At 35.7% G+C, this 15,309-nt stretch overlaps 4 protein-coding genes across 4 annotated transcripts; 1 reads left to right on the top strand and 3 right to left on the bottom strand.

The window, feature by feature from the left end:
- Positions 1 to 1,846: 1,846 nt before the first annotated feature.
- LOC106422793 (putative pumilio homolog 7, chloroplastic) lies at positions 1,847 to 4,891 on the bottom strand. The gene is made up of 5 exons (XM_013863593.3): positions 3,557 to 4,891; positions 3,159 to 3,321; positions 2,592 to 2,755; positions 2,259 to 2,514; positions 1,847 to 2,171 (listed from the first exon to the last, which is right to left on the bottom strand). The coding sequence occupies exons 1-5, from the start codon at positions 4,507 to 4,509 to the stop codon at positions 2,067 to 2,069; spliced, it is 1,641 nt and encodes a 546-aa protein (XP_013719047.1). The 5' UTR covers positions 4,510 to 4,891; the 3' UTR covers positions 1,847 to 2,066.
- Positions 4,892 to 6,893: 2,002 nt separating this feature from the next.
- BNAA02G18790D lies at positions 6,894 to 8,810 on the bottom strand. Its single transcript, XM_013838463.3, has 5 exons — positions 8,502 to 8,810; positions 8,343 to 8,416; positions 7,726 to 7,840; positions 7,366 to 7,647; positions 6,894 to 7,290 (listed from the first exon to the last, which is right to left on the bottom strand). The coding sequence occupies exons 1-5, from the start codon at positions 8,622 to 8,624 to the stop codon at positions 7,042 to 7,044; spliced, it is 843 nt and encodes a 280-aa protein (XP_013693917.1). The 5' UTR covers positions 8,625 to 8,810; the 3' UTR covers positions 6,894 to 7,041.
- Positions 8,811 to 10,852: 2,042 nt separating this feature from the next.
- LOC106397829 (uncharacterized methyltransferase At1g78140, chloroplastic-like) lies at positions 10,853 to 12,671 on the top strand. Its single transcript, XM_013838455.3, has 8 exons — positions 10,853 to 11,090; positions 11,176 to 11,267; positions 11,348 to 11,494; positions 11,578 to 11,659; positions 11,745 to 11,941; positions 12,010 to 12,121; positions 12,192 to 12,299; positions 12,375 to 12,671. The coding sequence occupies exons 1-8, from the start codon at positions 10,944 to 10,946 to the stop codon at positions 12,516 to 12,518; spliced, it is 1,029 nt and encodes a 342-aa protein (XP_013693909.1). The 5' UTR covers positions 10,853 to 10,943; the 3' UTR covers positions 12,519 to 12,671.
- Positions 12,548 to 14,486, bottom strand: LOC106397821 (tetracycline resistance protein, class B-like). The gene is made up of 3 exons (XM_013838446.3): positions 13,915 to 14,486; positions 13,079 to 13,827; positions 12,548 to 13,000 (listed from the first exon to the last, which is right to left on the bottom strand). Exons 1-3 carry the CDS (start codon positions 14,200 to 14,202, stop codon positions 12,613 to 12,615), a joined length of 1,425 nt encoding a protein of 474 aa, XP_013693900.1. The 5' UTR covers positions 14,203 to 14,486; the 3' UTR covers positions 12,548 to 12,612.
- Positions 14,487 to 15,309: the final 823 nt, after the last annotated feature.

The following is a 15,309-nucleotide window of genomic DNA, read 5'->3' as shown; positions in this document are numbered from 1 at the left end:
TTGATGTTACCACAACATTAATTGAACAATTATCGCCTTATTATTTATTTCTTCTTTCCTAAATGTTGAGAAAAACAATTTAATATACAAGAATGATTGAATGAAGCAGCTATGATTGGCTCAGACCTAGCCATCCAACTTGGGCTAGATTGATCAGATTAAAACAGAACAAATCACACCTAAATGTGGAAGTTGTAATGTGTGAAAATAATTTATATGAGCTATGAACATTTAAATGTCTCACATTAAACTTTTTTTTTGGATCAAATTAAACAAATGGGCCTATTTTTTTTGATAAATCACAAATGGGCCTTTTAAGCCTCTTTCTCATTAATATGAGAACAAACCATATGTACTGATCGTGTTGACAACTTATCTTCATGTGGTTGAAGGGTATCAACTGACTGGACATCCGTAAGGCAATGGCATGACACTACGGGACGATCGTTACGGCACATGGACATAATTGAATTCCCAGAATAAATTCTGGTATCTTTTCTTTGTTTTTATTTTCACTGATAATGTTTTGGAAGCACTTTCGTTTTAACCAATATAATTGCCCTGAGCGAAACACATAATATAGACCTTTTTAAAAATATTTTCTATATTTTTCTTCACTGCATTTCTTTTAACTTGAACTCTAAAACCTGAAACCAGTGTTTTGAAAACTAGACCAGACCGGCCGGCTGGAACAAACCGGCCAGTCAGACCGTGACTCGGCCATCTATTCGGTTTGGGATTATACTAAAAACTGGATTTGAGTTAAATTGGCAAACCCGGTCAAAAACTAGTAAAACTCGTTAAAACCAGTAATCAAGATTGATATTAAAATCCTATTTTTTCAAATTAAAGTATTTTTTTAAAACTGCAAATTTTAAAAATATTTCATAAAAATTCTATTGTTTTCTAAGTATGTATCTAAATAAATTATTTTCATTATTTTATATTTTTAAAAAAATTATTTTTGTTTTCATATCATTTTTAGATTCTAATAATTATATAAAATTTTATAAAAATAATTTTATGTTATACATATAATAGTTACTTAATATAAAATTTAATTAAAATTTAAAATCCAGTTAAACCAGTTGGACCAGTCCGACCATTGATCTAGTTACAATGTCGAATCAACGTCTGGTCCGGTTTTCAAAACACTATCTGAAACAAATAGAAAAAAATATCTCAAAACTAATGGTGAATGTACCTATTTTTTATTGTTTTGTCTTGTAATAAATAAATTAGGTTTACTTAATTATGAGTTTTTTTATAATTTAATACAATAAAATGGACCTTTAAAACAACACAAAATTTTTTTGGACCCATGGGTAAGAGCCGGGGCTGTTTGGAAGTGATGGATATAAATGTTTGGAAAAAAAAATGTACCAACTAGAAGGATAGTATTTGCAAAGAGATAACTCTGTAAAGTTATAAAATCCCTCCAGGATGATGAATTGATATGTGCCTCCAGAACAAAGCTAACAAGAATAGATCTTGCTGCTGAAAGAAGAGGCAATCTTTATATCAAAAAAACCAACCCACAAGCAAAGAAAGGAAAAAACTAACCCTTATTTCTCAACTCAGAAACATGTGAAGCCATCAAAACGGGATCTAATCAGTGTTTAGAACCGTTGTAATCGTATATAAGAAACGCTTACGACGACAGTATATCATTATGGAATAGCTTATCTATATATATACAGAGGCGGCTTCAAGTATTCTGTTTAAAACCCTAATGTTCCTTGTGTGTAACGCTTAAGAGGCCATAAATGGGCTTCACCAGTTAATTAAAATTATTATGTATTAATAAAAATTATTCAAAGCTTAAACCGGATTAAAAAAACCCGATTTTGTTACAACATGAAATTAACATAGACAAAAACAACAACAAAACAAAAGAAACAACAAAGCAAAAAATACAGAACAAGAAACAAGAACACAAAAACAAAACATAGAGCTCTTCGCGTCTGGACACATTCACGAGAGATTATTCATAAAAACGAAGCCTTGGGACCAGAAAACAACAACAGAGTCTTGAAATTACAGACTTACAGTCTCAACACATCCTTTCACTTCTTCAATAGATTCCTCGAGAAAATCCTTTTGCAATAAGGATTATTACGCAGAATCGCATGTGGTCTTATGACTTCCACCAGTGAAGCATGAAGTGGACCCTGTTAATATGTTCAATCCCGGTTTAAGTTCCTTCAAACCAAACCAAAATAAAATTAATCAAACTTGGTACGTAAAGTTTGTAGTACCTTAGTGGCAGCAAGAGCGGCTTGGATGACGAAATTAGCGTAAGGGTCTTGAAGAAGGTGATCAAAGTGAGGAACTGAGACAAGCTCACGCACTATCTGTGGACGACTCTCGGGACAATGCATGAGACATCTTTCCACCATGTGGCTACTAAACTTCTGCATGGAAAGTTGTACGTAATGCCCTTTTAACTGACTCAACATCATCGCTACCGCGGAAGGTATCCTCAGCTCTATAACGAATTGTACTGCGTAATTCCTGCACACAAAAAAAATATCGATCATGCAAAAAGAGTATTTGTGTTCCTTTGTGTAGTGAGATCAATTTATTTATACCCAAAGGGGTCTTGAGCAAGTAGGAGACTGTTTCTAGAGATTTCACCAATCAGCTTCTCTCGTTGTTGTCTCATTGAATAAGCAATGCATTTTTGGAGTACACAACATCCATGTCGATGTGTTGCGATTTCAGTGCAGAACTTTGTCGCTGCGTCAAAGATAAACTGTCGAGAAACAAAATGAAATAAAGTTTAAATTAATATATTTTTTAAACCATAATTAACGCGAGGTCTAAACCATCTTAAATTAACATTTTTTTGGTGAGTATCCAGAACTTTTCAACCGGACTAGAATATGGGACCTCTTAGATACCTATTAGGTAGAGGCAGACTTATTCAGTGAATGGGGTGTCATGCGATGACACATCTTAAATCAAAATTATTGAGTGTATGTTAGAAAATCAAGAAATCTGTAGCAGTCTTGGTAAAATTTGTTCAATGACCCCTCTAAAAAACCAGGGACTGCTATTAGGTGCTCCAAGAGTTCTATCTACTATGTCAACTCCTAGTTAGGTTTTAAGCTAATGTACATGATCTTGAGATCAAGATTAAAAGAAAGTGATTTGACCTTGTTATCTTCAGTGCTTAGGCATTGCAAGCAACGTTGAATCACATGGTTGCCATTTAAATCCTTGATCAAATCAAGAAAGCCAGGTCTCAGCGCCGATTTCACAAGAGAAACTTGTTTTCCTGTCTTAATCGTTTCCACTAATCTCTGAACAACTCGAGTACTACCAAACAAAAAGGAACAAAGGTTATTACACGTAACTAAAACATCACAATCATGGTCGGTTCTGATCACAACCGGATGAATCATTTGTTTTGGCTCATAAATTTTTTAAGTAAAGTATATTCATCAAATTGTCAAATTATTAAGATTAACATATAAATTTTCATGAATCATGACCCCTTAAAACTCAGATCCGGCTATGATCACAAATAACATGTAATAGTTTTTTATTTTACCCGTATGCGTTGAGAGATATCCTGATAAGTTGACCAGGCTCAGCAGTAGCAACAAGCACAATCTGCGTCCTTTGTTCTTCATTACAAACATCTAAAAGCTTCTGCATCAAGTAATTCCCAAAAGGATCCATCATAAGCTCAACGACATGAGGAATAACCTCATTGAATATAACCAAGGCGTCAACAGGTGTTCCTTCATCGAATATCCTCTGCAAGAATCTACATCCGTGTTGGTCTTTAGCCATCAAGTACACATATCCCTGAACGTCACACACGTTAGGAAGACTAGTGTTTCCATGGTCAGAGATGAATGATTTGGTTCTCTGATGATCCAAGCTAAATGGTTCAGAGCCTTGGCAGAACAATGGCGACATGTCTGATGTTGACATTGTTCTGTAGTAAGCTGAATGTTCTCTAACTCCTCCTCCATTGATGTAAGGACTGTTATTACCAACGTTGCTGTTTGAGTAGCTAGGCCAACCGAACTGGCGAGTGTTGGTTATGGAATCATGAGTTTGGTTCCCAAACATGTTTCTCTTGTTGTAGTTTATGTTTTGGTCGGAATCTTGATTGTTGTTCAACCATGAAAAGCCTCCGTGAGTTTCTGTCTCCTCGGTGATTTTCATGCTGTAGAGATCGTCGCATAGACCCGTATCATCACCATGAACACTCTTCTCATGATCTTTATGAAGCAGTGGCTCATGATGATGATAAGTGGCGTGGTTGTGGATAGGGATGATCCCGTTGAACGGAGGTGAAGCGAAGGGAGAAGAAGAACTGTCATCGGAAGAAGAGAACCCGTTAGAGAAGGAACTCGACAGAGAATAATCCGACGACGAGTTTAAAGAGAAATCTCCATGAAAGTAGTTTTGACGTAGAAGACTGAAGTTAGGTGATTGCGACGGTGTGCGTAGAGGAGACGAGGAGACATAAGCTTTTCGAAACTCACCCATCTTGCATAAAAGAGAGGTAGGAGGAAGATGATGATCACAACAGTAGGCTAGTTTAGTTTGGTCTCTCTTTTACTGTAAAAACATGTTAAAATGAAAGTGAAAGGCTCAAAACCACACAGTAGTTAAAGGAGGAGGAGGTAGGGAGAGTGAAAACATTATTATTATTTTCAAAGAAATAAATAATAAACGTATATATCTCCTTAATTATCTGTTTTAGCGTTATAATCGTTCTCTACTTACAGATTTGATGTAAAGACTAAATCAGTTGAGACTAAATCAACAGTAACTGATTTAGAATAAAATCTTTATAAATGATCTTTTAAGGTTTTGAATTGGTCAAACTTACTTACATTTTCTAAACTTTATTTAATTAAGGCAACATTGACTATTTATTGAGTATTCCAATAAATAACTTATGAGATTTATTCCTAAACAAACTATGTGGTGATATTTGATGTAATGACAGTAATGTAGCTTGTACATTCATATTTTAGAGTTTTTTTTTTCATATTTTAGAGTTATCTCGATGGCTTGATAATTCTATTAATGTGTTACGTATCCAAAAATTTGTTCAAATGTTTGCTATATCATACTTTTTAATAAACTCAACTATTCTTTGTATAACATAAATATTTTACTATTCCCATTGCAATTTCTTGTACACTACAAGATTCAATTTTGTCGCAAGTTTCAAAGTGATACAGACATAACCGTTTGTTGTGGTAAGGTGTTGTTGAGAGAATATGTTAATCAAAGATATTGTGCATGTAAAAACCGTTTGTCATATAAGAGTGTGACTAGTGACCAAAAGAACGAGGAGGAACACTATGTTTCTTAATATTCCTTAAATTTTTTACCATTCATGAGGAATGAATTTTTCTTTTCATTCCTCTTCATTTCTTTGTTCGTAGAGAATTATAGAACAAATATATTCCTCATTAATTTTGATAAGAAACCATCATTCTTAAAATTTTATTCCTACTCATTCTTTTCCTATCCGTTCATATTGTTCTTATGATGGTTACCAGTCACACCCTAAGTGTTATGGAAATAATTCTTCGTGAAATTATGTATATGAAATAATTTATCCAAATCTCATATGTTCTAAATAGTTTGTCAACATTTATAATAAAAGTAAAAAGTATACAAAAATGTACCTAACGTTAATATATATAGTAATTTTTTTAAATAATCATTTTTAAGTTTTGTCATAAAAATAGATAAAGAAAATGACCAAATAGCTAATTTTTATTTGGAAAATTTTAATTTTAATTTTATTTTATTTTTAAATTTGAAATTCTATTCCAAAACCCCATTCTTTAACTTAACTCTAAATATTATGTTTAGATTAGTTAACCCTATGATCAAATTATATTTTTACTCTTTAATAAAATTATATTTTTATCTTTAATAAAATTTACTTTGGTTTTTTTTTATTGAAAATTATTTTTGTGAAAATATGCTAAAAAAGACTATCATATGAAATTTATCTAATATATTTATATGGTCAGCCGTGATTACCGACTCTCGGTAGAATTGCCAACTTTCGGTGGGAATTTCAGCTCTCATAAACACATACTCCCTTTGTTTCATATTAAATGTCATTTTAATTTTTTTTCTTGTTACAAAAAAATATCACTTTACAATTCTAGTACAAATTACATCTACTTTCAACTAAAAATTAATTAAAAATTCTATTGATTTTATAAATAATTTTATTTATCTCAAATACTATTGACCAGAAATGTATAATTAATAACAACTTATATATATTTTTATTATTTTCTTAATCTGTGTGAAAAATGTCAAAGTGACACTAATTTAGAAACGGAAAGAGTATCCTTTGTTAACCGTTTTAAATTATAATAAAATGCAAATACGATGGTAAAATCATTAAAATGACATCTGATATTGTATATATGTATATTTTATATATGTGACTCCAAGAGAGAAATTCAGAAGATATAAAAAAGCAAATAGCGATGCCAAAGTGACTTGGTTTTCAAAGCACGATTGTGATGCGTGGAAGCTATCAAGAGGTCCCTCGTATCTTACTCTTCATCTTCTTGGAAACTACTACTCTTTCCTATTTTTAGAACTAAAGGATCTTTTTCTTTTTTGCAAAGTAGCAAAAGCATCTACCATCTTCTCTTCATTTTCCAACAAACTCTCCTCATGTTTTGAGGTTTTTAATCATAAATAAAGTTATGCGTCGTGAATCATGTGTATGTTGTAACCCCACAATCAAATATCATAGTAAACTTCATATTTCTAAAAGATAAAACAATATCTTTCAACTCAAGCAACATCCTCTGTCCTTTTAGAGCTTGTTAAAGTATTAAAGGGAGATACATTAGAAAGCCCTAAGACCTTTAAAACACAACTGAATAAGTAGTTATTATATCACCATAACCAAAATAAACCAACGAAACTGCATAATACAAATCACACTTTTGACCTGAAAGCGTATGAGAGATACCAACAAGAACACACACCGATAAATCACTGTTTTAAAAAAGAGTCAAGAGGATTCTAAACGAGAGCAATGCTTGTCTCACCACCTGGTGGTTTACGGACACCGCCTAGATAGTCTCTAGACTCCACCTTCCCATCTGCGAATATGTTGTTCCCTCCTATCTCCTTTAGCTTGGCTTCACTCAGCTGCTTTTCGCCACAAGATGATGTACCATCTCCCTTGAATATATCATTCCCTGAGAGCTCTGCAAACTTCTTGTCATAAATCTTCTTCGCTGTCTTCACAGAAGAGTCTTCTTCACCAGACTAGTGAACATAAAAATTCTCAATTAAACTATATACAACAATATCAAGAGTTGCTTAGAGATGTCAAGTTCTTACGGTTTGAGATTCAGCTCCGAGGTTGAAATTGTCCTTAAGAGCTAAAGCACGAGTTGCTCCGGACCGAGGTTTGATCTCAGGTGGTGGTGCGAAGATGTTCTGTCCACTGATCTCTTTGTACTTAGCATCAGAGAGCTGCTTCTTAAGATTAGAAGCTGATTCGCTCTCCATTGTCCCACTTAGCTCTCGCTGTTTAGCAACCTCAGGTAGAGTAATAGGCTTTTTAGGAGACAAGTCCTCCTCTTCACCAAATGATATATGGCTTATACCACTAAGTGCTTGCTGAAAAAGAGGTTTAAAATAAAAGTGTTACACATTACAGAACATCTCATGATTCTAAAAGAAGGTGATTAATAATACCTGATATACCCTTCCACCTGGAGCACTAGAGAGCTCTGAAGCATCATCTTCTTGGTTACGAGTAAAGATCCCACTTCCAGTTATCTCCTTCATCTTATGTTCTGAGCAAGGCTTCCTGATCCAAGATAAACAACAGTTTCATAAGTTTGACATCATCTCTCCAACCTATGTATCTATGCAATGAATCTCAGTGCCATAGTCCAAATATTAAGAATTTTTCAAAAATATTTACATAAATCACTGTCCAGAACTAAAATTTTTAGATATATGGTCAAAATTAGAGCTTTTAATTTAAAAAAAAAAAGAACTTCAAAACAAATATAAATAGAGTTATTAATACTTTTATAACTATTTTAAATAAAATTTCCCAAACTGTAAATAATCCCCAAAATCTAGTTTATTTTTAAAATTACTTCATTACATTGCTAAATCTACTATTAATATTATTGATGAATCTATACAATGCAAATCATCAAGAATCCATTAAACAAGGCACATCCCCAAGATGAATCCAAGGTAGACTCAAATGATTGGGTCACTCTAGACACAAAATTAGAAACTAAATTTGCCAAGAAATCAAATTAGAAACCAAATGATAAAGGAGGAAACTTTGTAACCTTTTGTTCAAGCTCTCAACTTCTTCATCAGTGACTTGACCTCCAAAGACAACTTTGCTAACCCCATCAGATGGCTACACACAACAGACAAAACCCATAAGAGACAAAACCGAAAAAAACAAGAGAAGAGGGTAATAGAAAGTGATGAGCTTTGAGTACCTGGTGGGATCGAACGGCGGAGCGAGCGGCGGAGGAAGGAGAATCCGACGGCGGAACTTCCGACCAAGTGAGTAGATCTGCGGTGGATGTGTGTGGCTTTCTCACTGGAGTGGTTCTCTCCATATTGTTTTTTTTAGCAGAATCTAAAGGCTGATGCTTTTTTTTTTTAATTTCTCGAGAAGAAATGAAGAAGACGAAGAGGAAGAAGAAGAAGAAGATTACGCTTTACTTCTCTCTTTCTTCACAACCCCCCTTGAACTTCTTTCTCACTTCTCTGTGAAATGACGGTTTTGCCCTTTTTCTTTGATCCACTCACGGTCTCGCTTGATCTGGAAGCTTCTTCCTAAGGCTGTGTTGTTTAATTTGATTCAAAATCCGCGGTCCCGTTTTAGACTTTGCCATGAAACAAAATGTAGATCCTAATATTTCAATCTTTTATATATGCACATTTGTATATTTCGAACTATTATCGATGATCATTAATGTAAAATCTATATAATTTGTTTCTTTTTATTATATCTAATTTATAAATATAATATATATATATATACACTAACTAAAATATTTCTATTTTAGCAAATAATTATTTTACCTTTATAAGATATAATTTATACTATTAAAAGATTTTTCTAAAAAAAATATAACACAGAAATTTTTTTTTTACTCTAACTTTAATGATAATATGTAAAAGAGAAAAAGACTAGGATAGCACAAATTTTTTTAAAAAGTTTCAAAAAGTATTTTTAAATTATAAAAAGAAAATTTGAAAAAAAAAATTTGAAAAAAAAATTATAAAAATTTCGAATCTGAAAACATATAATCTGAAACTATAAAAAAAAAAATTCTTTTTTTCATTTTCATTTTATTTATTTATATTTATTTTTGTTTGTTTATTTAATTTTAAACCAAGGGTATTAGGGATATTTTACCCTTTAATGAATGTCATTTTGTGACTTTCTCTTTCTAGTGCTATTTTTGAGACATAAACTTCAAAATGTGCTATTATTGACAATTGTACTATGTAAAATTTGTGAATAATTTGCAAAATGAACATTAATTTAACCAAAACATTTCTGATCCACAACAGAGCGGATAAAGTGAGACAGATTTAATCTGTTTTATATGCTTACTTTTACAGAAATCGAATGTAACGCTTGGGGAATTTTAACAAGTGTCAAATGAAGGTTAACAAATTTTACTTTCAAATTATATATAATTAGCAGAAAAATTTAAAATAATTGATGATGGTATGTTTGGGGGGGTAAAGAATAATAAGAAAGCACTAGGTTATTCTTTACTCTGACACAACACCATGTGAAAGCCATCATAAAGACTTTTGCCAACGTTTTCTTAAAGCAGAGATCACGTGCTGTCACGTTTTTATTAGCTCACCAAATGCTACAATTTGAAACTAAGGATAAAAGGGTCATTAAAAAAAAAGCCGAAATTTTATCCTTTAATTTGAAACTATTATCCATATATTCTCGATAAGAAGCTGTTTGATAAGAGATAACAATGAGACAGGACAACTTACACGATTGGTCATTGTGTAGCCGGTTGATTAGAGACAAAACAGACCCAATATCTTGTTCTTCTTTCACTGAAGATCATGTAATCCACAATAAAGAATTAGGGAATGAATTTTTATCTGTCCTTACAAATTAAATCACGGTAATGAGCAAAAGAACATGTAATCGAAAACTTTATCCTTACCTGAATGCATTGATGTTCATCAGCAACATCAAAAGGCCCTTAGTTCTTGAATCGTGGCTCAAAAGAAAAGAATTAAGCTGAAACAGCGAAGAGATGAGAGATGGATCAAACGAGAAGATGAAGAACATGCATAGAGAAGTGGAGCTTAGTGACGGATCAAAGAAGAGGAGAAGCCATTTCTCTCACGGTGAGAGCTAGAAGAGATCGGCTTTCCAATCGCCATCTCTCTCACCGATCGAGCTGGAGGAGATCGTCTTTGGCGGAGCCCCGCGCGTCCCGCGGTACACATCAAGCCAATCCCGCGTCTGGCCCAAAACCGCACAAGCCTTACCCGCAAGGCCCGCTTAAAATTCGGGCCTGTGTCTTAGAACCCAATCCCGACCCGAAGCAAGTTCACACGGGTCTGGCCCGCGGGCAGGTTCTTCTTTTGCCATCTCTATCCGCAATTCATGACCCTGATTATTCGTAACAAATATTTAAATCGCGAGAGAGATCCTTTGTTTAAACGTTACAACGGATTCAAAAGATTGCTTGATCCTTACAATTATGCAAATAATATAAAAAACCTTTATGGGCCTAAACTAAATTTGTTTGGGCTTGTTTAATAGACTATTGGGCCTTTTCTTTTACATAATTTCGATTAATTTCAAATTTCGATTCATAACTTTTTTTTTTTGTGGTTCTGTTAGCGAAGCTTCGTGCTCAACAGGTAGCCACGGAGGTTTGAAAATGCCGATGACGGTTGTTCCCGGTCGATTTACGCCGGCGATTCTCTCGATTGGTTCCCGTTTACCTTCCTTCAAGTACACCGCTCGAAGAGTCGCTGTTTTCGTTCCCAGATCAGCGGCCTCCATCTCCGTCGAGACGAACTCGAGTGTACTACGCTTCCGTTCCTCTCTAAACTCCTCTCCACTTTTGATGAAGGAATCTGTTTGATGATGCGATTTGATTTGGTGTGCAGGTGGATTCTGTTGTGGAGAAGGAGAAGGACATTCTAGCTTGCCCCATATGCTATAACTCCTTAGCATTGATTAGCAAACCTAATGGATTAGTGTGAGAGTCATTACTCTTCACTTAGAAGTTTTAAATAATGTTCAGTGTTATTGAGAAGGTTTGTGTTATATTGGCTGCAGAGGATCTGCCGCCTCTGGTAGTACTCAGTTACAATGCAATACATGTAAAAAGAGTTACTCTGGTAACGAGACGCATCTTGATTTGGCTGTTGCTAGTGGAAGCAACCAGTACACTGAACCAATGCCTCTTTCAACCGAGATATTCAGGTTGACCGTATGATTCAATGTTAGGCTCTAAGTCTTATACTATTTTCTAACTGAGTCTCTTTGGTGTTGTTGTTGATTTATAGGACTCCGTTAGTTTCCTTCCTTTACGAGAGGGGTTGGCGTCAGAACTTCATATGGGGTGGTTTTCCAGGACCAGAGAAAGAGGTGAGGCGGAGAAGAACTCTCACCTTTTCGAAAAGGACTTGTTAGTTTGTTATATGCTCATGATGGTTAACATTGTATTTCACAGTTTGAAATGGCTAAAGACTACCTGAAGCCTGTTTTTGGCGGCAATATCATTGACGCCAGTTGCGGAAGTGGGATGTTCTCGAGACTATTCGCTAGAAGCGAGCTCTTTTCTCGGGTGATCGCCCTTGATTACTCGGAGAATATGCTAAAACAGTGCTATGACTTCTTAAACCAAGAAGAAAACCTTACTAACAAAGAGTTTGTACTTATAACCTTTTTCTTCCATTACTGTCTTGCGAAACCAGATGTAATGTTTTTTTGTTTAGGAAAGTTGTTCTGGTCCGAGCAGACATAGCTAGACTCCCTTTTCTTTCGGGTTCAGTCGACGCAGTCCATGCTGGTGCTGCTTTGCATTGCTGGCCTTCGCCATCCTCAGCTGTAAAAGCCTTTTATCTTAATTCAAACATTTAGCAAAAAACAATGTTTATGTTCCCTTTGGATCTTTTAGGTTGCTGAGATAAGCCGTGTTCTTAGACCTGGTGGAGTATTTGTTGCCACCACCTTCATCTATGATGGCCCTTTCAGCTTTATCCCTTTCTTGAAGAATCTTCGCCAGGTGTGTGTTACTTCTAAGCCTTAAAATATTCAATCGTTGGTGTGTTCCGTGGCTGATTATGCATTCTGGTGATAGGAACTAATGAGATACTCAGGTTCTCACATCTTTCTAAGTGAACGTGAGCTTGAAGATCTCTGCAAAGCCGGTGGACTCGTTGGCTTCACTCGTGTTAGAAACGGGCTATTCATAATGCTCTCCGCCACAAAACCCAGCAGATAAGCTCACAATCTTTCTGCTGTATAAAGTTATTAACATTGTAAAGAACATAATATTGAAACCTCTTGTAAAGCTATTTTGCAAATGTTATTATCTACTAGGTTTCTTGTGAAAACTCGATATCTATATTTGAATTTTCCGGAAGCAGTTCACGCATCTCAGAATCTATAAAAGCCTCCATCCGAGCACGTTCTCTGTCTAGAGGATAAGTACGGTATAGAAAGGAGTAGATGAAGCAGCAAGCCGCCATTGGGATGCCTATAGATGTATAAAGAGCTTTTGCTAACGAAGCTGCATTCTCTCTATCTGTTGCTATCTCTGCTGACCTTGATGACCCTTGAGGGATTGGTTTATAACCATAGACATGCTGTGCCAGGATTCCAACTACAGGGGGAGCGAACGATGACAAGATGGACTCGAACGATTTGTCTAACGCGTAGACGCTTGTTCTTGACTTCTCTGGAACAATCTCAGCAAAGATCGGGCTGCCAGTATAGAAGAGAGTGTTACTTACAAGTTACAAGTATTCAAAGCGTAGTAGCGAGAAAAGAGTGTGTGTTTACTTGTTGGTAGCAGGAGCATTCCAAGAAACAAACAGTCCCAATAGCACTAAGACCACACCATGGATCGCACCAGCAGATGGATCGTCAGGTAAAAACAACAAGAGAATAGCAGCGAGCGGGATCGCTGAAGCTGAGCTAATCTGTGCAAGAATGATTCTTCCTGAGTTAGGAAGACGTGTCGACAGATAATCTCCCATTTTGCCACCAAATAACCCACCAAGAGAAGACGCAGCCACGAATAAACCCATCAAGACTGCAGTTTCCCCGTGCGAGAACCCGATAAGCTCCAACCACATGGGTGCAAAAGATAGAGCAGACCAAGGAAACGACCCGGTCACTCCCTGAGCAACAATGATCTGAAAAGAAGGGATCTTTACAACAGTACCACTTTCCCTGACCAAATCCTTAACCTCTGAGCAAAAAGGTTTTCTTGAAACTCGTTGAACATTAACACCATCCTTCACAAAGTGAGGGTCATTGGCGAAAAGTCTGACTAACACACCAACTATAACGCTGATCACACCTACGATATGGAAAGCAACTCTCCAACCAGGTACACCCATGAAGGTTAATGGAGCTATCAAAACAGAGCAAAGCCCGCCTATGATTGAACCGAGGTTTGCTGTTAGCTGTAACCATCCAAAAGCAGTCCCACGGTTAGCATCGTCCGTTGAGTCAGCAACAAGGGACTGAATCGCTGGAGCCACCAAAGCAAGACCAATCCCATTTAAAGCTCTCGACACTGCTACCTGTTAGATCAGACATGACACAAGAGTTAAACTCATAACGTGTCTCACTAAGCCCAAACACAAATGGATCAGACAAAAAGACAGAACCTGGAAGAAAGTGGAAGAGAAAGCGACAAGGAAAGTAGCAGCGGACCAGAGGAAAGCACCGAGAGCAATGACGTGAGCTCGGTTATGCCGCATGGACATGTAAGCAGCTAATGGATAGCAAACGGCTTGAACCATGGATCGCAACAGTGTCAACGACCCGAGCCCGGTTGGATCCGTGTGGAGAGCTGCACCGACCTCTTTGTATACACCTGGGAGCAGAGACTCGTCGGCTCTCTCCATAATTCCGGCTAGATTCACCAGAATCAGTGTCACCGTCTCTGCCTTCATCTTCTCTACAAAGCCCCGATCTTTTTTTGTTTCTCGATTACTCGTTTCTTTAATCTGGTTTTTGGGTTTTTGAGGGTTTTCTTCTTCGTAACGGAAAACATAAAACTTGCGATGTGAATGATCAATGTTGACGGTGAGAAGCAAACAGTCAATGACGTCGACACGTGGTCGCTCACGGTGGCGCGTGGAAATGGTCAAAAGATGTTGTAATGAAAATTCCACTGCTGACGTGTGTATAAAACTGACGACAATTGTGTGATATAGGCCATTTATATGGGCCTTGGCCCATTATTTTCATAAGTTGTTCATATTTTCAAGTTTAAATTATTTATGAAAATGTCCGGTTTTAAAGGAATCGGTTCGGATTGGATTGTGTTCGACTTGTTTTGCTAATTAGGGTCGGAAACGTATCCTGCTAGTACTATCGCAAAACGAACAAAGACGATGATGAAGGAGAATTTGTTTATAGACATTTTACACTGTTCATATAGGTTTGTTTCTTGTGAATATTCGTCTGCTCTTGACTTCTACTAATCATGATGTGTTTTTCTCCATTAACTCGAGGAAACTCGCATAATCATGGCTCACGTTGGTTAGTCAGTTGATGTCATTAATTATCAGCAAGAAGAAACTTGAAGTTGTGTCGCTAATTGAAAATTAGTAAATTACATATCTCGATTATTGTCCATTATAATTGGACGACGTCATTTGAATATAATTTTATCATATGATTACCTATAATATGGTCCATTTATTGACCTCTTCAATGGTATATGCACCTAACGTATGATCAAACACCATATACAAAAAATTGTCTATAAAACATAGGATGCAACTGGTTATTCCTAATTGGAATGTTAGGAATAAAAGGAATGATTTTTTATGGAATAGAAAAAATTGGAATGATGTTAAAAATGGAATAAAAACTGAAATTATAAATGGAATAAAGATTCCACACATTCCATTCATTCACAGAGGTTTAGAATCATGAATAAAAGGAATGACTTTTACAAAGGATTTATTTTTTTGTTCCATTCCAAAAATGGAATAAGTGGAATTGATTTTGGAAAACATTCATAATAACTGGTAACTAATTCATGGAATCCC

This window comes from Brassica napus, unplaced genomic scaffold, assembly GCF_020379485.1.
Source record: "Brassica napus cultivar Da-Ae unplaced genomic scaffold, Da-Ae ScsIHWf_3070;HRSCAF=3881, whole genome shotgun sequence".
Taxonomy (NCBI): domain Eukaryota; kingdom Viridiplantae; phylum Streptophyta; class Magnoliopsida; order Brassicales; family Brassicaceae; genus Brassica; species Brassica napus.
Note: the sequence above shows the minus strand (reverse complement) of the source record. Positions and strands in the feature narration are given on the sequence as shown.

What these genes read in the sequence shown, in the direction of transcription:
- LOC106397821 (XM_013838446.3), bottom strand. Translation starts at nt 14,202, where the DNA reads ATGAAGGCAGAGACGGTGACACTGATTCTGGTGAATCTAGCCGGAATT. An exon ending in TCTCTTCCACTTTCTTCCAG is followed by an intron (nt 13,828 to 13,914) that starts GTTCTGTCTTTT and finishes CTGATCTAACAG; the next exon opens with GTAGCAGTGTCGAGAGCTTT. An exon ending in AATGCTCCTGCTACCAACAA is followed by an intron (nt 13,001 to 13,078) that starts GTAAACACACAC and finishes CTATACTGGCAG; the next exon opens with CCCGATCTTTGCTGAGATTG.
- BNAA02G18790D (XM_013838463.3), bottom strand. Translation starts at nt 8,624, where the DNA reads ATGGAGAGAACCACTCCAGTGAGAAAGCCACACACATCCACCGCAGAT. An exon ending in CCGCCGTTCGATCCCACCAG is followed by an intron (nt 8,417 to 8,501) that starts GTACTCAAAGCT and finishes TGTTGTGTGTAG; the next exon opens with CCATCTGATGGGGTTAGCAA. An exon ending in CAGGTGGAAGGGTATATCAG is followed by an intron (nt 7,648 to 7,725) that starts GTATTATTAATC and finishes CCTCTTTTTCAG; the next exon opens with CAAGCACTTAGTGGTATAAG.
- LOC106422793 (XM_013863593.3), bottom strand. Translation starts at nt 4,509, where the DNA reads ATGGGTGAGTTTCGAAAAGCTTATGTCTCCTCGTCTCCTCTACGCACA. An exon ending in ATATCTCTCAACGCATACGG is followed by an intron (nt 3,322 to 3,556) that starts GTAAAATAAAAA and finishes TTTGTTTGGTAG; the next exon opens with TACTCGAGTTGTTCAGAGAT. An exon ending in TAAGCACTGAAGATAACAAG is followed by an intron (nt 2,756 to 3,158) that starts GTCAAATCACTT and finishes GTTTCTCGACAG; the next exon opens with TTTATCTTTGACGCAGCGAC.
- LOC106397829 (XM_013838455.3), top strand. Translation starts at nt 10,944, where the DNA reads ATGCCGATGACGGTTGTTCCCGGTCGATTTACGCCGGCGATTCTCTCG. An exon ending in CTTTCAACCGAGATATTCAG is followed by an intron (nt 11,495 to 11,577) that starts GTTGACCGTATG and finishes GTTGATTTATAG; the next exon opens with GACTCCGTTAGTTTCCTTCC. An exon ending in TTCCAGGACCAGAGAAAGAG is followed by an intron (nt 11,660 to 11,744) that starts GTGAGGCGGAGA and finishes TGTATTTCACAG; the next exon opens with TTTGAAATGGCTAAAGACTA.